This window comes from Jaculus jaculus, chromosome 18 (assembly GCF_020740685.1).
Source record: "Jaculus jaculus isolate mJacJac1 chromosome 18, mJacJac1.mat.Y.cur, whole genome shotgun sequence".
NCBI lineage: Eukaryota > Metazoa > Chordata > Mammalia > Rodentia > Dipodidae > Jaculus > Jaculus jaculus.
Window position 1 is genome coordinate 37,074,544 of NC_059119.1, and position 26,763 is coordinate 37,101,306.

The window sequence follows — 26,763 nt, forward strand, 5'->3', positions numbered from 1 at the left end:
TAACACCATTATAATCTTCTCAATTCTAGCTTCCCATTAAATGATGCTCTATTTCCACTCAGTCCCAGGTCCACTCATGAGTGGCAGTACCGTCAACGCCACAGACATCACTCACCGGCAGGTGCACAGGCTGCATGTGGAAGGCAGCAGGGACCTGCGCTACAACAGGTGAGGAGCTGGTGGCCCCGCCTTTTAACACATGCGCTGTTCCTTGCACAGGAGCCAGGGTCATCCCAGGAGCCAAGGTAGGAGAACACTCCTGCAGTGCACCAGGAGCCTGGGATGAAGGTGGTGAGGAGGCCAAATGGGCTTGGCCAGGCTGCACTGCACCTGGCATCCCCCGAGAAGTAGGTACAGCAGCTGCCAGCTGTGCCAAGCTCAAAGCCTGTGCCTGTGCTGAACCTGGCTGCCGGCTACCCACAACTTGAACAGGGATATGAGGTGGTGGTTGCTGGGTAGCTGAAATCTTAGCAGTCCCTAATTGAGGAGGCTTGATAGGTGCTATGGGCGGTTTGGACTGGATGGGGATAGGGGGCTTAGGGGCTGAGTCAGGTGGAAGAGAGAGGGGTGACGACTGAAGCATGGGTTGAACCACCAGGGTTTGAGCCTGTTGAGACTGGGAAGGTGGGACCTGCTGTGTAGGTGGGACCTGGGGTGGCTGAGGAGCAGTGAGGGCTGTTGCTTGCTGCTGCTGCTGCTGCTGTTGCTGTTGTTGCTGCTGCTGCTGCTGCTGCTGTGCCAACTGGAGGTGTGTGGCTGTGTGCAACAGCTGGGACTGCCGGTGCTGGAACTGCTGCTGGTGGTGAATGGCAATCTGCTGCTGAATCACCACCTGTTTCTGCTGGAGGTGAATCTGCTGCTGTTGCTGAATCAGTGAATGGGGCTGGATCTGTGTGTATGTGGCTACAGGAGTAAGCGAGAATGGAACAAGAGAAAAAGAACAGAAATTAATAATCCTTCTTAGTGAAAACTAAAATCATCTTTCCAAGGTATTATGTAATGGTAGACTAGACAGTGAAAACTCTCCTAATCTGAGAATCAGATTGTGAGTAAAAACCCAGCCTGTACAGAACTAGACCACTTCATCCATATTCTTCCACTGAGTTGGACATTATCAACTGTCTGCACTGTCAAAGATCTCAGACTCCCAGCCAACCTGGTGGCACAGGCTTGTAATCCAAGTACTTGGCAGACTAAGGCAGGACTACAAACTCAAGGTCGGCCAGGACAACCTAGTGAGATCAGGTCTCAAAGTACCGATTTTGAAAAGGGGGGAGGGAGGGAACAAGCATCTAGTTCCATGGTACACTGCTTGTCTAATTCTTCAAAATTACTCAAATCCAATGATTAAGGTTTTAGAAATAAAGAGTATAGCTGGGTGTGGTGGCATACGCCTTTAATCCCAGCACTCAGGAGGCAGAAGTAGGAGGGGAGCTGTGCGTTTGAGGCCACCCTGAGACTACATTAGTGAATTCCAGATCAGCCTGGGCTAGAGTGAGACCCTACCTCAAAAAACCAAAGTAAATAAATAAATAAAGAGTATAAACATCAACATTACCAAGCAAGGTACACACATTTGATCTTTTACTAATTTACTTTTTAGTTTTAAATATTTTGTATTGATTGATTTGAGAAAGAGGTAAATAGGTATAGAGAGAATGGATGCACCAGGGCCTCCAGCCACTGCAAACAACTCCAGAAGCATGCACCATCATGTTCATCTGGCTTGCATGGGTTCTGGGGAATCGAACCTGAGTCCTTTGGCTTTACAGGCAAGCACCTTAACCACTAAGCCATTTCTCCAGGCCAAGGCACACACATTTTAGCTATATTTCATCCACAGAATGTAAACATGTATAGGACTAAGAGATGGCTCAGCAGCTAAAGGTGTTTGCTTGCAAAGCTTTCCAGCTCCAGGCTCATGTAAAGGCAGGTGCACAAAGTGGGACATACACCTGAAGTTCATTTACAGCAGCAAGAAGGCCTGGCATGCCCATACTTACTCACTCACTCTGCTTATAAATAAATAAAAATATTTCTTTAAAGAAATGAAAGTGGGCTGGGAAGATGGCTTAGTGGTTAAGACGTTTGCCTGCAAAGCCAAAGGACCCAAGTTCAATTCTCCAGGACCCACGTTAGTACGATGCACAAGGGGGTGCAGCATCTGGAGTTCCTTTGCAGTGGCTGGAGGCCCTGGCGCGCCCATTCTCTCCTCTCTCTCCCTCTCAAATAAATAAATAAAATATTTTTAAAAAATGAAAGTAAGCTGGGCATGGTGGTACACGTCTTTAATCCCAGGAAGACAAAGGTGAGAGGATCACTCTGAGTTCGAGGCCACCCTGAGACTACATAGTGAATTCTAGGTCAGTCTGGGCTAGAATGGAACCCTACCACAAAAACAAACAAACAACAAAAAAGTCACCAAGTACCCCTACAGCAAATACCATAACCCCACTGAGGAGGGCCCTCCAGGGTAACAGGAGCTGGGGTGAGGGGATAAGAGTGTAACCCACACTGAACAGAGTAAGGAAAACTTCGTCTTTTATATTACACTGTAAATAGCCTGATGACAGGGAATCTGCTTTTCAAAGATGTATCCCCAGCACAGTAGGCCATCTCAGAACTAACCTGTTCAAGGCTGACATTCTCTTTCCTTGCACTACTGCAGGGCCAAAAGAAGCAGAAAAAAATGGGGGTGGGGAAAGGTACTTTAACAATATTCAAATGACATGTAAAACCAATGACATTATGAGAGGTGACGACTTACCTGAGCTAATAAGGGTCTGGCTGGGGGCAGGTGTAGCTGTCCGTGTCAGATTCATGCCCACGTTCTGCTGACCACTCCCATCTGCTTCTGCCTTCTTAGCAGCTGCGCTTTCTGCTTCTGTCTGGCTACCCTGGCTCATAGTCACTGTTTGGGCTGCAGGCAAGGGCTGCACCACTCCTGTGCCCTTCCTGGAACAGCTTCCACCACCCATTCCTGAGGACGGCAACTGACCCAAACCACCAGGAACTTGGCCACCTCCACCTGGACCCATGGATCCTGGAAGGCTATTCCCACTGCTTCCACCAGCTTGACTAAGATTAAGGGACTGGCCTGAGGCCCCAGAAGCCTGTGCCACAGCTAAGGCCTGGCCAGAGGCCTGGGAAAGGCTAGAGACAGGGGAGGCTCCAGGAGGAATGGCCTTCTGAGTGGAGCCTGGAATTTGAGGTCCTTGAGCTGAGGCCTGTTGGTTCCTTACTGCCAAATTCTGCACCTGGAAGATATAATATGTAAAATATATATGCATACACACACACACACACACACACACACACATATATATCAGTAGGTTGATAGATTCTATGGCATATTCAAAAGTGGCAAAGATAGCTGGCTAAAGTGTAATTCTCCACAGCCCACCTCATTCTTGCGCCACCACTTCTGCAGTAACACACATTAAAGTCCTTCCAGTACCCTAAAGATGAACTATGCAAAGTCTTATTTTTCAGTCTCTGTTATTCACTACCAAGTTTACCATTAATTTTATCATTTATTCTTTCAAAATGTCTCTTTGACCTTCCATGTCTCCATTCATTCATTCAGCATCTACCAAATGGCTACACCATTCCAGGCACTACATTGGATATTGGAAATCCAAGGATAAAAGACACAGTTCTTGCTCTAAATGCATACTTTCTTTTTTTATATATATAATTTATACTGAAGCCATGTGTGGCAGTGCATGCCTTTAATCCCAGCACTCAGGAGGCAGAGGTAGGAGGATCACCATGAGTTCAAGGCCACCCTGAAACTACATAATGAATTCCAGGACAGCCTGGGCCACAGTGAGACCCTACCTCGAAAAACTAAAAAAAAAAAAAAAAATTTTATATATATATATATATATATATACACACACACACACAAACACACACACACACACACACATATACATACATACATACATATATATATATATATATATATATATATATATATATATATATATATGAAACCTTAATATATGAACATATTATATATAAATTGGTCATATTCCTATCTGGTTATACTCTCATGGCTCCTCTCCCCTTCCCCCATTCCACTGAGGGTCCTTCTCAGTGAGGTTACTGGTATTCAGTGTGGGGTTAAAAAAGCACTAGTCAGTTTCTATGGTGATTACCCTATGGGCGACACCTCAGAGTATGTCTCCCCACCCTGTAGCTCTTACATTCTTTCTGCCCCCTTTCTGCAATGTTCTCTGTGCCTCAGAGTGCACATCATAATGCATACTTTCTATTACAGTATGACACATCAATACACACACTGTAAACAAAGTTCTACAGCCATACGGAAGACTAGGGAAACCAAGGAAGAGTTCCTATAGGCTATCTCACTGAGGCTCAGAAGGGTAACAGTGAAGACATACCTAACAGCATGTGTGAGGCCACATAACCAAGAAAGAAAAAAATAAATTTTTTTGTAATTTTTTCATGAAAGGGACAGAGAGAATTGGCACTAAAGGGCCTCTAGCCACTGCAATCAAAGTCCAGACACATGTACCATCTTGTGCACATGTGTGAATTTACATGCTTTTGTCACCTTGTGCTTCTGGCCTATGTGGGACTTGGGGAGTCAAACATGGGCCCTTAGGTTTTGCAGGCAAGTGCCTTAACCACTAGCCATCTCTCCAGCCCAGTTTTAAAAATTATAAATATGTCGCTATGTTTGGATGAGTTACAAGGAGTAGAACGAAGCAGGTAAGAACAGGTTGAGACCAGAGAGGAAGAAAGATGATAGGTCATTAGGGACTTACTTGGTGTGCTAAAATAAGAAGAGTCTGAATGTTAATTTAGAAACACCAAGTTTATCTGTCTGTTTAGTGTTACAGTCCTAATACTGACACAGTGCTGAGCATGAACAGAGGGAGGAAATGATGACAACTTAATTGATTATAAGAAGCCACTGAAAAATGTCAGAATAAACAGGATCACATCTTTAGTTGAAACCATTCTTTCATATAGTTTGGGGAAAATCCTAAAGTTGACACACATATTCACATATACCATATACATTAATAAAAACCTAGAAACAACCTAATTTGGGCCTATAGAAAATTAGTAAACTGCAGCACAATCAGACAAAAGAATATTACATAAAAATTAATAAACCATGACAACAGAAAATGAATCTTAACAATATTCTATGAAGAAAGGGTAGAGGCATGTTCCTGTTATCCCTACTAATGAAGCTGAATGAGGAGAACTTGAGCCTAGGATTCAAGGCCAGCCTGGGAAAAATAACAAGACTCCTCAAAAAAAGTATTATCTAAAAGATTACATACAATCTCAGTTTTTTTATAAATTTAAGTACAAATAAAATATATGGAATATATAAAATAGCATCTACGATTTGCTTCAAATTAATCCATAGTCAGAGGGCAAAAGCCTAAACAGTATGGTAATTTGCTGATAATTACTCAAGCATAATGGTAAATGCACAAAGAATCAATTTTTTTATTTGTGTATTGATTTGATATTTTCCATGAAATAATTTTTAGAAACAGACATTTGGTAAAGCCATATTAAAAGGGATTCAAGGAACACGAATAGATGAACCTATAAATCAGAATGAATGAGCAACGTCATGGATGGGGCAAAACTGGAAGGAAGTAGGGAATTTCTTCTGGTGCACAGAACTGGGTATTAACCCAGGGCATCATACAAGCTAGGTTAGCACACCTCCCGCCTGCTTATTATCTTGTTAATAATTACTGAATAAATAAATAAATAAAAGTGGGTCACAATGGACCAATGAACCAAGGACTCAACAAATTATGTACTAGAGGAACAATTTTTTAAAAGTTAGTAAGAAAATATTTCTTGTTTTTTTTTTTTTAAATCTTGATAGGTATGCAGAAAAGGACTGCAGGCAGGTAATACTGAAGTCAAGAAGATCCTTCAGAAAGTTAATACACACAGTATAGTCAAGTGAAAATAAGAATATGAAATCAGGGGGTGGAGAGATGGCTTAGCAGTTAAGGCACTTGTCTGCAAAGCCTAAAGACCCATGTTCGACCCTCCAGGTCCCACGTAAGCCAGACACATAAGATGATGCAAACACAAAGTGGCACATGCGCGTAAGAGGCGCACAGGTCTGGAATTTGATTGCAATGGCTGAGGCCCTGGCATGCCAATTCTCTCTAGCTCTCTGGCATTAAAAAAAAGTGGCCAGTCTGTTGTGCTTGCCTCAAAAAAGTATGAAATCAGGCAGTGACTGTACAAAGGGGAGGGCCTGGCAGTGTATTGATATCTATAACACTCCTCAGGAGTGAGGGCTGTGGCAATTACACAGCGTGATTTCCACAGTTCCTATTTCAAATTTTTCTACTCTCCCTATACCTCAAAACACATTTTCTTTCTTTGCTTAGCCTTTACCACTGCAGAAAAAAATGAAACGTGGGAACATTACTTCATCACGTCTATCATTACATGTATACATTTGCCTGCATGTTGGGTCCCATCATTCCCACCTTGACTCTTCTCACTCTTCTTCCTATCGAAGTGGGGGGAGATAGAGTTAGGGCGATTGGACCCCTGAAGGTAAAAAGGGCAGGAAAGTTTGTACTTGCTAGAAATCCAAGATGATCTGACTTATCTTTTGCCTAGTTCCCTCGGGACCTGTTTTCCCACAATCAATCAATCAGGACCCCTTCTGAGAGGAAGGTCTTTCACAGGATTTAAACATTGTGGTTGGTCAAGTTCAACCCCTGGAACTTGGTACCTCCAAAGCTGATCTCTTCCTGAGACAGGCCCTAGCCCTAAACCAACCAGCTGGCCTGGTACAAAAGACAGCCCACCACCCTAAGGTTAAGTAAGGGGAGGGTAGTGGCTCTCTCAATCTCTCTCTCTCTGATCACTTGGGAACTTCCAGCTGTGGGTGAGCATTTTCCCTCAGGTGGACCTGGGCTGGCCCCCAACCCTTACTCTCCACATGGGTTCTTTATCTCCTCCAGCTCCCCACATGGCAGGAGCTCCTTGAACTTTCTTTTCTCTTCTTTCCACGCTTTCTTCCCCAGATCCATTTATCTGGTCACATGGGCTCCTTAGCTACATGTGGGCTTTTGGGCTCCACATGGTGTACTTCTCTTCTCCCCAATTTCTCTCCCCTTACCTCCCAGCCTTACTGTTTCCCCAATCCTTTGTAAAATTTGAATAAAATCTGGTATTTTAAAAATCATTCTTTTTAATCTGAAATTGCCAATTCTTTGGTTAGTTTGCAGATATAAACTCAGAGCTTTGGGTTCCAAGAAGTACCCCAGAACCGCAATTTCCCTGTTACGAAAGGGCAATCCTTATGCTCTGAATCCTCCTCCTCTATTCCTGAGAAGCTCATCACATCAACTTGTTTCTATCACTTCAGCCCCTCCCACCACTCTGTGTACACTGCCCTTTCCTCCCAGATTTGTCTATTTTTCCCTCGCTCTGCTGAATTCTTGTGCATTCACTTTGCTCATTCCTACTCTACACATATTCCTCAAACTCATACTCCTTCAAATTTAGTCTCCCCTCCAACTCCTGTGAAGTATGGCTCCCTGCACATTAACAAATCCATTCTTGTTTCTCTCTATTACACTGGAAAGAGATGAGTCTCCCCCACATGTCCACGTGAGTCTTGGAATATCTTATGTCCTTATGTTTTAAAAAGTATTTTCTTTCTTATTTATTTAATTTACTTATTTCAAAGAGAAAAAAAGAAAGGATGCACTAAGATCTCCTGTGCTGCAAACTCCAAATGTATGTACCACTTTGCATCTGGCTTTACATGGATGCGGAGGAATCAAACCCAGGCCACCAGGCTTTGCAAGGAAGCACCTTCAACCCCTGAGCCATCTCTCCAGACCCTCCCTTGTCTTTATAATACTACAGTCCTGATTGTTCTGTTGCTCTTTCCTGTTTCACTTTATCAGCCCATCACCCTCAAATTCAAACTGCTTTTCTAAGGGCTCATCCTAACCCTATTAAATGTTTTCAATTCATGCCATCTTCCTATAAAATTTTAAATATTCTCTTCATTTTGATGATCATCTATATGTCTACCATTTTCAAATGTGTATCTCCAACCTAAACCTTACCTGAGTTCAAGAACTATGTACATGGAGCTGCTACTGCCTTAATCTCTCAATCATGCTCCACAAGCATATCTAACTGAGCTTGTTCAAACTGAACTGCAACCTAATTCCATTTCTCTAAAGTTTATCTCATGAAGAGTACCAACCCTGACTGCTGTGTCACACCTCACCGCTGGTCTCTCCCTTGTTTCCAGTCTACAGATATGCAAAGTACTGAAGTTGCTGCAGTGCTTGTTTGTGGGATGGCTTTTGGGGTTTTTGGCTTGTAGCTTCCCTCCCTCCCTCCCTCTCTCTCACTCTGGACCTGTGAAAGCAGGTCAGCTTCTTCTGCCATTATGAAACTTCCCCTTGATCTGTAAGCTTCAGTAAATATCCCTTCCTCCATAACTGCCTGGTTTAGAAGTTCACCTTAGTGAACTGAAGCTATCTATTGCTATCTACTACACTAGTAATGGTCTCTTCTACCATCAGGCATGTTGTCTCCTTCGTTTGGGGTTTTTGCAATAGTGGGGATCAAATCCTGGGCCTTGTGAATGACAGACAAGAACTCTGACACAGAACCCTGTTACCTTCACTTTATCTACCCCAGATTCAACCCTACTACACACTCTTATATAAATGAACTATACTCTTACACTCACTATTTTTTATTTTCTTCTCACTCCAAGTCAAATCAGCTGATGTTTCAAAACTTTTCAAGTGTCCTTCAAAGTAATACAACCAATTCTTCTCAAAACTCATGTTTCACTCAAAGTTAGTACCATTTAGTATAGTTGACCCCATGCTTTTTGAACAGTTGACTTACATGTCTTTTTAAAAACTATTTCATTTACTTAAAAAGAGAGAGAGAATACGTTGCCAGGGCCTCTAGCCACTGCAAACAAACTCCAGATGCATGCATCACCATGTGCTGGGGAATCGAACCTGGGTCCTTTGGCAAATGCCTTAACTGCTAAGCCATCTCTCTCCAGCTCAGTGTCTTTTCTTATTGTTTCTTTGTCTACAAATATTTTTATTTGCAAGGAGAGAGCAACAGAAAAGGCATGCCAGAGCCTCTTGCCACTGCAAACGAACTCCAGATGCATGTGCCACTTTGTCCATCTAGCTTTACATGGTTACTGAAACCCAGCAAGCATTTTTAACTGCTGAGCCATCTCTCCAGTTTGTGTTCTTCCCTTCAGCCTCCTCAGGTATTTGTTTTTTATTAGTTTCATTTATATGAAAGAGCAAGAGACAGAAAGATAGTAAGAATATAGGCACACCAGGGCTTCTTGCCACTGCAAACAAAATCCAAACACATGAGCCACTTTGTGCATCTGGCTTAACTTGGGTGCTAGGGAATCAAACTTAAGGACGGGCAGGGTTTGCAAGCAAGTGACTTTAACCACTGAACTGTATCCCCAGCCCTCATATTTCTTTTTAATCCTTTCATTCACAGTACACATATGAGCACAATATATTTATTTACCTGCCAATAGACTAGAAGAATGAAATAACTATTGTAAGATCCTAGCTTGTATCTCATCCATAAGCTGAAAGTTAAAATACATGTGTTTTGGGAACAAGTCACAGAAAGCAATGGTGAGGTAGACTTTATTGGAAAAATTCACAAATAGGAACAGGAGACTGAAAGTTGAGAATTATAGTGACTCATGGGCTGTTGCAACCAAACATTCACAAGCAACTGAGCCAAGTCTGCTTCATATCTAACTAACAACAGATTCCCTAAATCATTCCTATCTTCAGAAGACACTGCTGTGAGAGAATTAAGAGTAAATAAAATTAAACCACTGCCACGCGTGACTGGCACATGCCTTTAATCTCAGCACTTAGTGGGCTGAGGTAGGAGGATCACTTTGAGCTTGAGCCAGCCTGGGACTACAAAGTAAGTTCCAGGTTATCCTGGGCTTGAGTAAGACCCTGCCTCAAAAAAACAAGTAACCAACTCTGCCCCCACCAAAAAAAATAAATAAGTAACCAACTCTGTCACCCCTAAAACCATTTACCCAACTCTGCCCCCTCTCCCAAAAAAAGCAACAGAAGAACACAAGGATGACTAACAAAAGTCACACTGTATTGAAAATAAGACTTCCAGATCTATAGGAGTGTTTTTTAGGCAATTCGGCTTCCTTTCTAGCTCAAAACTTATATGGGATTCAAGTGTAATAGAGGTTTTAAAAAAAAAGGTACACTGAAACACACACAAAATAAGAATTCTGAAAAGCAGTAATGGGGCAGAGGGTGGGCCTGGCCCATAATCATTCCCTTCATGCTCTTGGGTTTCGCCACAATAAGTGGTTCCCACTGACCTGATCTGCATCTGCATGCACTCCAGGGGACTGAGCGGGTGGCACCTCCTGCTGGACTGCAGCCACTGCCCCGTTAGGCATCAGGATGAGCTGGGAGGCTAGAGGCACATTCCGGCCCAAGGTCCGGTTAACCTGCAATAGGTTTCCCAGCTGTGGCTGGCAAGAAGAAGAGTGAGAAGAGCAAAAAGAAGAGAGGACAGCAGAAATGGAAGGGAAGGACCACAAGACAAAATAAACAGCAGATATTAAACAGCTAAGAGACTCCCTTTTCACACCAACCCAAATGTGACGAATCATCCAGAAGGAAAAACCTGCAATGTACAGAAGTCTATGGATTGACGACAAAGAGTCAAACATCAAAGAAGTTTAGACAGCAAGAATTTTTAGAAAAAGTAGTTATATATAGTAAGGATATAAGCTGAGAGGTAACTTAGAATTTGTCTACTTGAGTCATAAGTTTAAAGTCATAAAGTTCCTCTATCTAACACTAGTTGAATGTCAAGACCTTCCAATATAGAATCTCAATGTCACCTGGAAGCTACCTTGCAAATTTGAGCATCTCTTCTAGCCCCAATAAGGCATAAGAAGTAGATGAGCTTGTCTCAAAATATCTGGGTAACAAGAATTAAGTAAAACACTTTTCAGACTGGGATGTTGCACAGTGGTAAAGCACCTGCCTAGCATGCATGAGGCCCTGGGTTTGCACACACACAAATAATAATAAATGCCAAGGAAAAGCACAATAACGGACTATGCTCTTAGGACAATGGTGACTATTGTTTGTGACTTACCCGCAGATACATCTGGGCCTGAGACTGGTTGAGGGGTGGTGAAGTAGTGTTTCCCAGTAGCACAGACTGGGTCAAGGTGGTGGCACTGGGAGAGCTAACACTCTGGGATCGGCTAATTAGCTGGGCAGCTGATGTGGTGGCCAGATTTATCTGTATGATACAGAAAGGACCAGGACTAAGGACTTTGGGAGGGAGATACACAACTGACAAATTTAGAGTGGGGCAGTATAAAACTGGGTATCTCATGTTCATGAGGTCAGATGAAAATGAATAATCACTTCCTATCCAAAACTGTCATCCTGGTTACTTTGTGGTATTATCAAGATTGTTTAAAAAACAAAAACAAAAACCTCTTGAAAAGCAAAAGAATGAAATGGAACAATTATTTCTCCCCCTCCCCCCCCCCCCCCGAAGTAGGGTCTCACTCCAGCCCAAGCTGACCTGAAATTAACTATATGTAGTCTCAGACTGGCCTTGAATTGACAGCAATCCTCCTACCTCTGCCTCCTGCTGAGTAGTGGATTTTGTTCTTCTTTAGGCTTGGCCATTAAATACCCCTATACAAATCCCTACAATCCCAACGTTCAGGAAGCAAGAGGCAGGAGGATTACTGCAATTCAAGGCCAGCCAGGGTTATATAGGGAAGACTGTCTCAGAAAGGAAAGGGGGAAAAAAAGATTCCTATAGAGATCCAAGTTGGTTACCTACCCATTTATTACAAATATCCACATAAAGCCGGGCATGGTGGCGCACGCCTTTAATCCCAGCACTCGGGAGGCAGAGGTAGGAGGATCGCCATGAGTTCAAGGCCACCCTGAGACTACAGAGTTAATTCCAGGTCAGCCTGAACCAGAGTGAGACCCTACCTCGAAAAAAAAAACAACAACAAATATCCACATAAGAATAAATACCACTGACAATAAACATTCTTGGATCAGCTGTACATATTTTAACTCAGGGTTCTCTCAGGGGGAGAAACAGGACTCACCGAGGCCTGGGTGGTGTTAGTCTGCTGCTGTGTAGTGCTGGTGTTTGGGGAGCTGGCCTGTCGACTGGCAGCAATTGTAGCCTGATAAAGGGGAAGTATACAAAAACAATGAGGGAAGTTTTCAGTCTCTTAGTCTTCTAGTAATGTTACAGGCACAAAACAAGCAGACTGAAGTAAGAGCAGAAAGACACTTCTCTGGAGTAAAGAAAAGGATAATCATTATCCCAACAACCTCACATGACTGCATGTTAACCCAATAACCCCAGGAGCAACCTGTGCTCCCCATCTTGCACATTTTTCCTGGTGGAAGAATTTTTCCTTCAGGTCACATCATGTTGAGTGACTGATAAATCTATATTGCCAAGCTGTTCAATACAACATGAAGTTAGTCACATACATAATTTCCTACTGTATATAAAAGGCAATAGAAGACACTAGGTTCAATGATTTACTTTATTCAATGCATCTAAAGAAAAGATTATAATTTCTTTTCTTTTGTGAGTGAACAACATTGGGAGTGATTAAATTCAGGACTTCACACATGCAAGGTACATGCTCTGCCTCAGAGATATCTCTCAAACTCCCAAATATTATCATCTCAACATGAAATACAGAAAAGTACTAGGATATTTTATCTTCTTTTTGTCACTCTTAGTCTTTTAAAATCTTATAGTGCATCTCAATTTGGACTAGGCACATTTCAATATTCAAAAGCCACATATATATATACATATATACACATATATACACTGCATACTGCTAGTGGTTAACATTGGACAAATAGATCTACAACACTGTCAACTCCACTTCTAAAATACAACCTCCCAATTCTTACTGCAACCTCAGGACCGAGTAGCCATTTATCCTCTTTGTTTTTATATAAATTTTATTAACAACTTCCATGATTGTTGACAATATCCCATGGTATATTTTATTTCTTTTTTTATTATTTATTTATTTGAGAGCAACAGAGGGAGAGAGAGAGAGAGAAAGAGAGAATGGGTGCACCAGGGCCTCCAGCCACTGCAAACAAACTCCAGATGCATGCGCCCCTTGTGCATCTTGTTAATGTGGGTCCTGGGGAATCGAGCCTCAAACCAGGGTCCTTAGGCTTCACAGGCAAGCACTTAACCACTAAGCCATCTCTCCAGCCCCATGTATCCTCTTATAAGACAGGAAGCAAACAAGAAAACCTTGTATGACACAATGTGCCCCAAACATCTCCCTAGCCCTTGCATTGTCCATCCCCTCCCTGTAGGGTCAGCTGGTGCTGACTCTCACCTGCTGGACAGCAGCCAAGCTGTGTAGCTGGGCATTACTGAGCTGCTGCTGGAGCATGAACTGGTGAAAATACTGGGCTGCATTGGGCTGTCGCTGCAGTGCCTGAAGAGCCTAGGAGAAGACAGCATACAATATTTAGAAGAATCACTCCTAACTCCTATGAAAATCACTAATTGTGGGAAGGAAGGGAGTCACCACAAGGAGAAAAACCAAAGGAGATAAATATTGGGCCAAATCATCAATATCTAATTTGTCCATTACTGTAGTAGGATCCAGTAGTTTCCAGAGTCATCTAAAACTGGAGAGGTAATTAGTTATAGGGTACATCCTCATACATAAAGAAAAGCAAACCAGTGTAATTCATATGAACTCTTACTTCCCAAAACAGGATCTCGAAATATATAGTAAGAATTACAGAGGCTGACCAGGAAAGTGTATCTTAAGACCACTTTAAGATTTCATTTCATCTCGTCAGAATAGCTATCATCAAGAAAACTGATGATAGCAAATGCTGGTGAGAGAGGTTATTCACTGTCGGTGAGAATGTAAACGGGTACAGCCACTATGGAATGCAGTGCAGAGGTTTCTCAAAAAGCTAAAAATTGAATGACATATGACCCAACTATACCACTCGTGGCCTATACACAAAGGACTTGCCATATCCTACCACAGATATTTAGACATCCATTTCACTGTTGTTCTATTCACAATAGCTAAGAAATAACAATCAAGCTAAAAGTCCTGATGACTAAAAGTGTGGTAAACATACACAATACGATTTCATTTCCAGAAAGTTCCAGAAAAATGGATGGAAATGGAAAAGATCATACATATTAAGTAAAGGCCCAGAAAAACAAGCATTGCATGTTCTCTTTCATGTGCAGATCCTAACTTTTAAGGTTTCTGTAGAAGTCAATATAGTGATGTGAGAGACAGACTATAAATTGTGGGGGAAACAAGAGGTGATAAGTGTGGGAGAAGAAGGAGAGGAAAAGGAAACCTAGTATGAGAGCTGAGACTATGGGAGGGGAGGGCACACAGGGGAAGGGAAAGGGAGGAGAGAAACATAAAAACAAAATTTGTTTGAAATGCAACATAATGAAACATAATTCTTTGTACACTTATAAAAAATAAATTAAAGAGCTAGAGGATTGGCTCAGTGGTTAAAGGTACTTCCTTGCAAAGCCTGCTTGCCTAGGTTCAATTCCCATGCCACCCACATAAGCCAGATGCAAAAAAAAGTGGCACAGGCATGGAGAAATTGCTGAATGGTTAAAGGTACTTGCTTGCAAAGGGTGATGGATGGCCTTGGTTCAATTTGCCAGTACCCACATGAAGACAGATCCACAGAGTGTCACAAGGGTCTGGAGTTTGTTTGCAGTGGCAGGAGGCCTGGTGTGCCCTCTCTCTCTCTCTCTCTCTCTCTCTCTCTCTCTCTCTCTCTCTCTCTCTCTCTCTCTCTCTCTCTCTCAAATAGCTGGATGTGGTAGAACATGCCTTTAATCCCAACACTTGAGAGGCAGAATTAGACCAATCACCATGAGTCTGAGGACAGCCTAGGACTAGAGTGAGTTCCAAGTCAGCCTAGGTTTAGAAAGAGTAAGGCTGGAGCTCAAAAAATTTAAAATCAAGTGGCACATATCTGGCATTCACTTGCAAGGGCAAAAGGCCCTGACACACCATACACATGCACACACACACACATGGGTATTTTTTAAAAATAAATTAATTAACAAAAAATGGTTCGAGAGGCTGAACATAAACATAAAGGGAAGACAAAACTGGACATAGTGAGTTCCAAGTCGGCCTAGGTTTAGAAAGAGTAAGGCATTCATTTGCAAGGGCAAAAGGCCCTGACACACCCATACACATGCAGACACACACACATGAGTATTTTTTTAAATAAATTAATTAAGAAAAAATGGTTCGAGAGGCTGAACATAAACATAAAGGGAAGACAAAACTGGACATGGTTGTACAAGCCTATAATCCTAGCACTTGGGAGACTCTGGTAACTCTGAGGCCAACAAAGGCTACAAAAGTGAGACCCTGTCAGAAAGAAAAAGAGAGAGAGAAAGAAAGAGAAAAGTGGACTGGAGAGATGTTCTAGTGGTTAAGGCATTTGCTTGCAAAGCCTGAGGACCCAGGTTCAACTCCCCAGAACCCACATAAGCTGGATGCACATGGTAGTGGATGTGTCTGGAGTTGTTTGCAGTAGCTAGAGACACTGAAATGCCCATTCTCTCTCTCTCTTAAATAAATAAATAAAATATTAAAAGAAAAAGAGAGAAGGAATGAAAGAAAGGCAGAGAGGGGGAAAAAAATAAATGAAAAAAACACATATTCTGGATATAAAGTAAGGCTTTAGAGGTAATAGAAAAATGGAGTAAACAGTGGCTTCTGAGAGATCTACCAAATAAAATTTTCAACTATTCAACATTTTCATATATATGTAGTATAATGCTAATGGATATTTATAAAAATGACAGTGAGAACTTTAGTACTTACTAGATGTTAACATATTCTTTTTTAAATATTTTATTTATATGTTTATGTGAGAGAGAGAGAGAGAGATAAAGAGAGAAAGAGAGGGAGGGACAGGTAGAGAGAGAATGGGTGCCAGGGCCTCTAGCCACTGCAAACAAACTCAGACACATGTACTACCTTGTGGGTACTGGGCAATTGAACCTGAATCCTTAGGCTACACAGGCAAACACCTTAACTACTAAGCCAGTCTCTAGCCCAGATTTTACTATATTCTTACTCTTCAATATTTACAACTATTACTATTATAGGCATAGTTATTCTAGTAACCAAAATATTTTAAGTAAAAGGTCTCATTCACAAAGGAGAAAAAAGCTTTTTTTCATTTCTTATTTTTTTCCCCCCTCTGAGGTAGGGTCTCACTCTAGCCCTGGCTAGACCTACAACTCACTCTGTAGTTCCATGCTAGCCTAGAACTCACAGTGACCCTCCTCTGCTTCCTGAGTGCTGGGATTAAAGACGGGCAATACCACACCTGGCTAGAGAATTTTGTTCTGTTTTGTTTGTTTTCCAATGTAGGGTTCTGTTCTAGCCAGGCTGACCTGGAATTCATTGTGTAGTCTCAGGATGGCCTTGAACTTATGGCAATCCTTCTACCTCTGCCTCCCAAGTGCTACTGATTAAAAAGCATGCACCACCACACCTGCCTTGAAAATTTTTTAAACATGAATTTGCTGTATGTCTAAAAATAAATATCTGAAGAGGTCTATTACTCAGGATGATTTAAAATAAAGGTTGAAGATTAAAAACCTTACACTAAAGAAAAATGTTTAGTTAGAATCTAGAATCTATAATATATGGCTGGATGGACTGATTGCTGGCTGGCTGGATGTAATGTATGTGTTTATTTACTTAGTAACATTCAGAACTAAACCAGAAACCTATGTATGTTTACAAACATTCTACACTTTTCCCAGCTTTTTAAATTTTAAATTTTTTTATTTTTATTTATTTATTTGAGAGTGACAGACGGAGAAAGAGCAGAGAGAGAATGGGTACATCAAGGCCTCCAGCCACTTCAAATGAACTCCAGATGCATGTACCACCTTGTGCATCTGGCTTACATGGGTACTGGGGAATCGAGCCTTGAACTGGGGCAAGTGCTTAACTGCTCAGCCATCTCTCCAGGCCCCAGTCTTCTTTAAAAAAAAAAAAAAAAAGTGCTGCTGGGAAAACTGGATCTCCACATGTAGGAGGATGAAAATAGACCCTTATATATTTCCATGATCCGGGGTTCTTGGGCTTCACAGGCAAGCGCTTAACCATCTCTCCAGCCCTTAAATTTTTATTTTGAGACAAGTTCTTATTAAGTTACCCAGGCTGGCCTTGAATTTGCTGTATGTAGCCCAGGCTGGCCTGGAAATCAAGAGTCTTCCTGTAGCTGGGATTCAAGTGTATTCAAGTGTATACACAGCTTGTACATAATTAGTTGAAATACAGAATTTCATTTGGACATGGTGGATATCACACCTGTAATCTTAGGACTTGAGAGACTGAGGCAGAGACACTCTGGTGTGTTCAAGGTCAATTTGGGCCTACACAGTGAGTTCCAGGGCAGCTTAGGCTAAGAGACCCTGTTACAAAAAAACAAAACCAAGACTGTATTTCACTCTGTGCTTACTCAAATTTTGTAAAATGCTAAGATTCTCTAGGATTGATGGAAGTTCATTTTATCACCTAATCCAACTCTGCAAACTATTGGAAAGAATTTGAGGACAATTATGTTCCTGCATCTTTGTCTATCCCACACCAATACTCACAGATCATGGCCACTCAGTTGAGCCTCACCTGCACTGCTTGGCGTTCATACAGGGACATCTGAGCTATCTGGGGCCGAGAGCTGCCCCCTGAGCTGGAACTCCCATTGGTGGAGCTGGAGTTCTGCTCACTCTCAGTCTCCATGACAGCGTTCCAGGGTCCCCAGGAGTGGTGTTCTGACTCAAGACCTAAACAGGAAGCAGTAAAGAATTAAAGTTTTATCTCGATTCTAAAATGTTACCTCTAGTTATATTATTCAAAGTATCTAAAAATGTTCCTCTTAGGAGACCTTATAGCTCCCACATCTACCCTTCCTCATCATCTTTTTTAAGCTGTTCACTGTCTCTAAACAAATAACCTTTATATGCTCCCTATGGCTGTCATTAGTAACAATGTCATTAGTACATTAGTAACAAGGCATTTTTAAAGTCACCTCGCATCGTCTGGCACATATCAAGTCTAAAACCACTCATTTAAAATCTGCGATGACCCCCATCTACCTCATTACCAAATGAACAACAGCGCTTACTGTGCAGCCTCTAGATGCCCCACTTCCCTGTCCCAAGCCCATCACCTGTGCTATTTCTCACAGCACTATATAGCTACTTTGTCCCCACTTTAAAAGTGGAAATGAGGATTTTCCAAGCTTCAAGTCTTCATACTAGAACATGTTTCTTCCTCAAACAACAGAGAAATGTACTGTAGAGCAGTGTCACTCGGTGTGGTCTGAGAGTGCTCGCCTCATTTCTTGGAGAGCCTTGAGGAGTGGACATGGTGCATGGTCAGGGAAGGGAGCTAGCCTACCAAGCACACAGCAGGAAGAGCTGCCTGGCTCCAGCCCAGACATACAATAAAACCTCAGGCATGTTACTTTTTTCCTTCTTTTAACACAATTTCCCTGTTTACAAAAAAGGTTTCAAAGTCAATGTAGCATATCATCTAAATGATTACTCCTAGATATGTAATATATTAAACATTAAATCTCCAAAAACAAAAAGATTCAACTTTTTAATCTACTAAAGGAGGAAATTACCCTTCAGGAAGTATATTAAAATTTGCAAAAGGGGCTGGAGAGATGGCTTAACCGTTAAGGCGCTTGCCTACAAAGCCAAAGGACCTCGGTTAGATTCCCCAGAACCCACATAAACCAGATGCACAAGGGGTACAAGGGTCTGGAACTTCTTCACAGGGCTGGAGGCCCTGGCACGCCCATTTCCCCCCCCCTCCCTCCCTCTCCCCCCCCTCCCTATTTCTGTATCCCCCGCCTGTCTCTCAAGTAAATAAGTAAATAAATAAAAATATATTTTAAAAAAATTCTACAATTATCAGGTCACCAAAGCACTATTTAGTTTAGAAATTTAAACATCAAACCAGAATTTCTGGTGAGGGCTATCGAAGTTTCTTAGGTGAATGGATTTATGTGAGAAATGCCATTCCACACAAAAAAGTAAAGAAAAATCAAACCTCTTGGCCTTGGCAATGAAGTTGAGATTTCTCCTTATTCTATCCTCAGTGTCACCTGATTACATCCCGCGTCTTTACCCATCTTAGGAATAACAAATGTCAGTCCAAACATGGATAACCCGAAAGGTACACAGAAGAAAATTATCAGCTTCAGTTCCAGTCTACCTTCTCCCCACACCTTTTGCCAAAATATCAAAGCACTAAACAGATACAGACCCATGAATCCTCAATATCAGCATGTGAAGAAAAAAAGTGGGTAAGGATTAGAGGCAGCATGGCATAGTTGTATAGATTAGTGGACTTATCTCCCTGCACCTGAGACCCTAGGTACTGGCTACAGAGGGAAAAAAGATTCTTACAGGCTTGCGTAAAAATGTTCATAAGTCATAGGAACCCTCTCCCGCCATCTTCCCCAGTTTGTGAAACTGGAATGGAAAGGGAACATTAGTTTTTCCTGTGGGGAAACTGTCAATACCTCACATGCACAAAAATCTGTTCATCTCTGATCCATGTTTTGAGCGCAAGATTAAGCACAGAAAGTGAAGAAAACAATTTTGGGAGGCAGACTGAGCTTCAAAGTGAAGAGCTGAAGTGAGCAGCTGGTCTGGTCATCGCAAAGCTCTCATGTGAGTGTGTATGAGTGCCATCGGGTAGGTGACAACTATGGAAGGGAACTAGAAAGGCATGTTGAAGCCAGCAAGATACCGGGCCCAAGGGGACAGGAGTAGACGGAGGCCAAAATCCTAATAAGCATAAAACTGTTGCAAAAAGAATGAGGCACGAGAAGCGAGCGGGGTGGGAGGAGGGTGGTTGGGGAAGCCGGCCAAAGAGACCGAAGTGGACTCCGGGGCTCGCGTCTTAGAACCACGATGCAAACGCCGTTCCAAAGAGAACCGAGCAGCGCGGGCGGGGAGGACCCAGAGGCGCGGGCGCGGGCTTCAGGTGAGCGGGCGCTGCACCGACGGGGGCACGGGGGACGGGAGCCGGGGCAGGGCGGGCGCCGACCCGACGGCGTGCTCGGGCGCGGGACCCGGGTCTCGGGCAAATGAATGGAGAGGGCGGCGGGCAGCCCGGGCGGCGCGAGCCGCGGCGCACGCAGGCGGCCCGGCCGGCCGGCGCGGAGCCCAGTGCGGGCGGGCGGGCGGCGCGGGGCTGCGGAGGGCCGGGCAGCGGCGGGGCAGGGACGGGGCGTCGCTGCGCGCGGGCCGAGCACCTCCCGCCGCCGACCCCCGGAGGCCGGCCCTCCCGGCCCGCGCCGCGCCGCGCCGCGCCGCGCCGCCCGGTTACCTTCGCGCCCGGCGCGGCTCGCGGGTCCCGGCGGGGGCGTCCTCGTCGCGGGCCGGCGCCCGGCGGCCGGGCAGGCGGGGGCTCGCGGCGCGCGGCCTCCTCGGCCGGGGGGCGGGGGCGCCGCGGGCGGGGGGGAGGCGCCCCGCGAGGCCGCCGCGCCCGCCCCGCCCCGGCGCTCCCTGCCGCCGCGCCGCGCCGCTGCCGGCCGGCCGGGCCGCTCCGCCAGCCGCGGGGCCCGCTCGACGCCCGTCCCTTCCCGCCGGCGAGCGGGGCGCGGCGGCGGCGGCGGCGGCGGAGGCGGGGGCGCGGGCCGGGGGCGCCCGCGGGCGGGAGGAGGGGGCGCGGGGAGGTGCTTCCGGGGCAGCCGGGCCCTCCTCCCGCGCGCGCCCCCCGCTTCCTGCCCGCGCCGTTGCCATGGCCACCCGCCGCCCCGCGCCGGCCGCGTCCCCTCCGCCCCTCCGCGTCGCTCCTCCCGCGCCGGGCCGCGGGGCGGCGGGCGGACGGGGAGCGGGACGGGCCGGGGCCGGGAAGTGACGCGAGGGCCGGGCGAAGAGGGCTTCGCGGCAGCCCGGGGATACGCGGCGGGAAGAACGGAAGGCGCCCGGGACCGGGAAGGAGGAGGGCGACCGCAGACCCGCGCGCCCGAGGCCCGCCCGTCGGGAAGGACAGCCGAGGGCGGGGAGGCGGGCGGCGCTGGCTCGGGCGACGGCTGCGGTGTCGGTCCTTAAGTGGAGGACGCGGGTGGAAGAACGGACACAATGGGGAAGGCGCGGCGTGAAGCGGCGTGGACAAAGCGCTAAATCGGGGGCAGAACACCTGGTGGGAGAGGCTGTCACTTTAGGGTGTCCTTCTCGGTTTTTAACTATCCTCTTAGTTTTTAAGCGTTCGTGGGACACCTGCTATGTGCGGCCCACACTTTTGGAAGCTCGAATCGTCAGTGCCTCCAAACAAAGATAACTGCTCTCACCCACCTTTACAGAAGGGGGAGTCGCCCTGCTGATTGATCACTGGGATTGGCGCTTTTTCATTGGCTATTGTAGTCTTTTGCAACCTCTTCTGTAAGAACCAGTTATTTTCTCGGCTAGTCCACTCTCAATTCCCTCCTTTGAGAGCCTACGTGCGACATGCATTCAGAGAAGAAGACTGAAACATTCTCTTTTATAAATTACATCCGTTTAGGTTTGTACTGACTCCAGGCTCTTAATCTGTAGAAGCCAGATTTATGTCAGTTAAGACCTCTGCCAGCCTTCTAGGAACCAGTCAGACAAGTATGCTAGGGAAGAACCCCAAAGGGCAGCCAAAGGACTGGAAAAGCAAAACATAGGGTGCGGAGAGGGTGAAAAGGTTTGCTGCCAGGCCATGGGTGATACAGCATTGGCTGAAGATGAATTGAAACGACTCTGGCAAAGGGGAACTATTAGTGGTTAAAAACAAGGTAAAGCATTAATCATTTAATTCAAACCTGAATTTTTAGCATGTCAAAGAAGTTTAAAGCTTTACTGCAGAGGCTTACAAATGGGTGTATCGAGCCTAAACTGAATTTAACACCAACCAAAAAGATCTGTAGATGTTTCTCAGATTGCACAGCTTTCGTTTGGGCCAATCTTGTGTGTTCCTGTGGCTTCCATGGGAGAACTATCACTATTCATGTGTCTAACGATGGCTTGTCATATTTCCCCAAAATAAGGAATCCAGATCCCACAGATAACTTATTTTTCAGATAAGCTATGGAACTTGTATAACTAGATGAAATGCAGCCCATTCACATTCCAGCCTACTTAGAAGCAGGAAAGAGTCACTGTTGCTGCATTTTGTCTCAAAATTTTTCTTTTCTTTTTTTAATATTCCTGGATCTTTGGCTCTACATCTACTAAATAACATTAGGAGATAAGATAGTGATATATAATTATGTTTAGTGCCTGATGTGAAATTTAGCCTAGAAATAATCCATGACCGAGCATATTGATTCTGGGCCAGTAGTTCAATTCTCCTGTTAAGGTTTCTCCAAGACAGGTCAGTTTTGCTGGGCCTGGGGCTAAGCAGTCTTTACCAAAATTAATTTAGCACAAAGAAGAAATGTATCAACAGCAAATTGAACTTTCAGGAACGCTTTCATCCAGAAGGAAGTCATTTTCATAGCCTAGATTACTCAGAAAGCAGGCAATGAGCAGTTGCCTTAGCCTAAAGAAAGCAAAACAATTTTGTTCCCCAGAAAATCTTCAGCCCATTATCCTATTTAAAATTTTGCTAAACTTTCTCATTTTCACTTCTGGAATTAGTCTTTTCTTTTTCAAAACAAATAGTTAAGTTGAATGGAGTCTGGATAATTTCTTTTCTCTGCATGACACTGAGGTCATTAGCCTAAACAGGTGAAAAGGAAATGCATTCATCCTGTTTTGTAGAAATTGAAGCCCTCCTGCAAACTTTTCTAAATAAGGAAGGAGTGGGATTTGAAAGGAAAATTGGCAGCAACTAAAACAAGTGAGAGGTAAACTAATGTACTTTTGCCCATCAACTAAACACTGAATAGCATTCTTTAAGCTTCTCTAAATCCTGTATAATGCAGTCAATTGTTTTCTCCCTAAAGTGGGTACTTATTAGAATGTGTCTATCTACAACTAATCAAGTGTAAATGTGTGAACACATTTTTATGCAAATATCATCCTTAGGATGCAGTACAGAAACAAAGAAATAACAGCCCTTGCTCTAAAATAAACTAATTATAGACCACCATATCTGGCCATAGTTCTCTATACCACTTTAAAGTCTAGTTGGGAGAAAATGAAATGAACATTAAGAATATTTCCAGGCTTTGATATTTAAAGCAAACTGCTGTCAAAATCCACTTTCAGTGGAGAATATAAAGCCTAAAAGACGTCTCAGGACTGAGGGTACAGCACAGAGGTAGATCACTTCCATGGCATGCACAAGGCCCTCAACAATACCAGAAAGAAAAAAGTCCAATAAATATTAGTTAACAAGGTTCATTTCCTAGATTTTTGCCCTTCTCTCAAGTAAAAAAAAATATATATATGGAATTTAAAAGATATTAAAGATACATATCACTCCTCATCTTACCACCTTAGTCCCTTTCTTCAAAGCAGAAACTAAAGTAACATGTCAATTGGTTTAGCCCCAAATTCCATCCAACCCTGTTGTGAAGAGGAATACAAATACACCCGTATGTGCTTTGTGCATGTGTGTGAGGTTCTGGGGACTGAACCCTGGGCTTCCACACAAGCAAACGCATTACAGCTTTACAGTTTGAGCTTCCCTCAAACCCTTCAGTAGCATAAGAACTCATCCGTTTTGACCATTATTCACCCAGCAAGAGAAAGTATGCATCTCTCAGTTCTGGTTTTCTTTCAAGAAGGTGGGGATAATACCTAGTAGCTGATGGAAATAGGTGAGATGTTTGTAATGTATTATATTGGATATCTGACACAGCACTTATTTGTAGTTCATTTAGGTTACATCACTACTTATTAACTTGCAATTGACTTGAGTGTATTCATTAGCTAGTTTAGTTAACATTACTATCTTTTAAAGATTTAGATTACCTGCCTTGTGCACTAACTTTACTTTTGTTAGGCTTTAAGTGTATCTTCTGGTCTTTGTTTCAGAACAAATTCACATTGAGGCTGAGCACTAGATTTGTACCTCTGTGTTATGTCCCCTTGCCAGTAACACTAAACACTGGTCAAGAAGTCTAAAGAGGGAACAAGTCAAAATACCTAGCGCTTCTGCTGCGGCTTCACACTCCTTGTTGAATCCAACCCTCTCAGTATTATAATCTCTAATTTCTAAGGGAGGATTTTGAAACTCAGGTGAGTTGGATAAATTGATCAGGATTCATGGAAATAGTAAGTTTTGGAGTTGAAATTTAAATTTAAGTCTAACTCCAGAATGACCTCATATCCTTCACAGTGTGAAAACAGAAAAAGAGTCATGCAAAAGATCTATTTAAAGTGCTGAGCATATACATAAATGTTGGCACAGAGACGTGTTGCATTTGACATTGAAAAATGCTTGCAGTGGAAGCTCTGCTCTGTCTTGCTCTGGTTATCAGGTCATTGAAGATACTAGGGTGTAGGGAGAGAAGATAGTGGAGAAATGTCTTAGCAAATAATAAAGAGAAATTTATATATGATTTCCCTAAATTATCTTCTGCCTTCTCTACTTGTCAACCTTATTAAGCAATGTAATGAACTCCAAAATGTATGGTTAGCAATCAGCACTACCTGTGGGTTTCAGGCACGCATGAAATGTGTCATAGAATATGTCTTTTGTGAGTAAGCAAATACTACTATATTTTTTGCTTTTGTTTTTCAAGGTAGGGTCTCACTCTAGCCAAGCTGACCTAGAATTCACTATGTAGTCTAAGGGTGGCCTTGAATTTACAGCGATCTTCCTACCTCTGCCTCCCCAGTGTTGGGATTAAAGGTGTGTGCCACTATGCCCTGATCAATACTGTATTTTTGAAAAAGCAGTTAGGGCTACAGTTGTGGCTCATTAGTAAAATGCTTCCATGGAAAGACCGTGGGTTTGATCTCCCACACCACAAAAAATATTAAATTAATAAATTTTTAAAGATTACCAAGTATATTGCTCCTGTGACAGCCAAGAGGGAATTTATCATAAGCTTGGACTAACTAATGAAGAAGTACTCAGGCAACAGCTTGTGTGTCAGCTTTTTGGTTTTGTGAAAATGATGTTAAAAGTATGATTTTTCAAGAAGTTAGTATCATAACTCATGCAAATATAAAATGGGATGTCAAAGATCTTATACCACTTGTTAATTCATGAAAGAAATGAATCAGGCTGGAGAGATGGCTTAGCGGTTAAGCGCTTGCCTGTGAAGCCTAACTAAGGACCCCGGTTCGAGGCTCGGTTCCCCAGGTCCCACGTTAGCCAGATGCACAAGGGGGTGCACGTGTCTGGAGTTCGTTTGCAGGCTGGAAGCCCTGGCGCGCCCATTCTCTCTCTCTCCCTCTATCTGTCTTTCTTTCTGTGTCTGTCACTCTCAAATAAATAAATTTTTTAAAAAATTTTAAAAAAAGAAAGAAATGAATCAAATCAGCTCAATGTGCAGTTGGGAAGCTTAGCTGTTTGTCAGGCAGTTTAAAAAGGGGATGTTAGAGGATGACTGCTGGGTTGAATACAGAATTGTTTAACGCTCTATAATATGCAGGACGCTCTTTCCATCACAGACAGAATCTGAGGATAGTGCTTGTATTGATAAAATAATCCCTGTCCCTTTAATAAATGAATTTTGGGGTTCTTGCCAGTATACCAGTATGATATGCCAAAGTACTAATAGTTTGGGGGTGTCTGGATTCTTGTCTTATGAACTTGAAGAATGAAATCCACAGAACAGAGGATAAAGTTCAGAAAGATTTTATTATAGCTTAGAGCTTCAGGATGGAGAGTTTTAAGAGGAGAGCTTAAGGAAAGAAAGGAAGGTAAGTGGAGGTTTGAAAATCTCAGGACTAAGAAAATGAAGCAGGGCAGAAGTCTTACCCAGGGAGGAAGAGAAAGTTTGGGAAGTCTATCTATTTAGTTGGGTATTTTTATGGTTTTTATTATTATTATTATTATCATTATTATTATTAACAACATATTTCATATGGATACATCATGTGTTGGTACCCTCTTTTCCCTCATCCCTGCCACTATTCCATTATTGGGGTATTTTATATGAGCCCCGTGGATAGGCTGCTGGTGTAGCCATTTTAGTCCTGAAGTCAGGTGTCTGGGGTCAGGATCTCTGGAAAAGGGCAATCTTCCCCAAAATGTTAATTCCTTAGAAGGGCCTTCTCACAAGGGAGTAGAAGGACTAAGGGGACAGAGATAAGAAAAGGCCATAACCTTCTGACATTTCTGACCTGTAGTAAAGTGAAATGACCTAGATTTTACCCTATAGGCCCAAATACAATGAACACATTTGCCAAGAGAAAGCTATTCTCTTTGGGACCCTGCCATCCCCAAACTGCATCACCTTCAGAGTTGGAAAGTAACTAAGTTAATAAAAAGTCAACCAAAACACAGCTGAGCATAATGTCTCCTTTCCGGTTTCAATTATGAAGAAAGTTTTGGCAACTAGAAATCTGAGTAACAAAACTGTGGAAAATAGATTGTTTATCTACCAACCCCACCCCAATACTGTTTCTACCCTAGTCTCAGGAGGTGTCAAGTAATCTGTGTTTTCAGTCAACTTTTGCTCTGTCACA

General features: G+C 43.4%; 1 protein-coding gene across 7 annotated transcripts in view; it reads right to left on the reverse strand.

Moving 5' to 3' along the window:
• Positions 1-20,575, reverse strand: part of Phc1 (polyhomeotic homolog 1) — a 26,819-nt gene extending 6,244 nt beyond the window's left edge. The window contains exons 1-9 of one of the 7 annotated variants that reach the window (XM_045137797.1): positions 19,722-20,206; positions 19,463-19,471; positions 17,813-17,970; positions 13,481-13,591; positions 12,200-12,280; positions 11,212-11,361; positions 10,421-10,576; positions 2,768-3,257; positions 116-903 (exon numbers count right to left, since the gene is read on the reverse strand). In XM_045137797.1, coding sequence (XP_044993732.1) covers positions 116-903; positions 2,768-3,257; positions 10,421-10,576; positions 11,212-11,361; positions 12,200-12,280; positions 13,481-13,591; positions 17,813-17,970; positions 19,463-19,466 — 1,938 coding nt within the window. In that variant the 5' untranslated portion in view covers positions 19,467-19,471; positions 19,722-20,206. Of the gene's footprint in view, positions 1-115; positions 904-2,767; positions 3,258-10,420; positions 10,577-11,211; positions 11,362-12,199; positions 12,281-13,480; positions 13,592-17,812; positions 17,971-19,462; positions 20,207-20,533 lie in introns of those variants that run through there. The other 6 variants (XM_045137800.1, XM_045137799.1, XM_045137798.1 and 3 more) reach the window with 6 other exon arrangements.
• Positions 20,576-26,763: the final 6,188 nt, after the last annotated feature.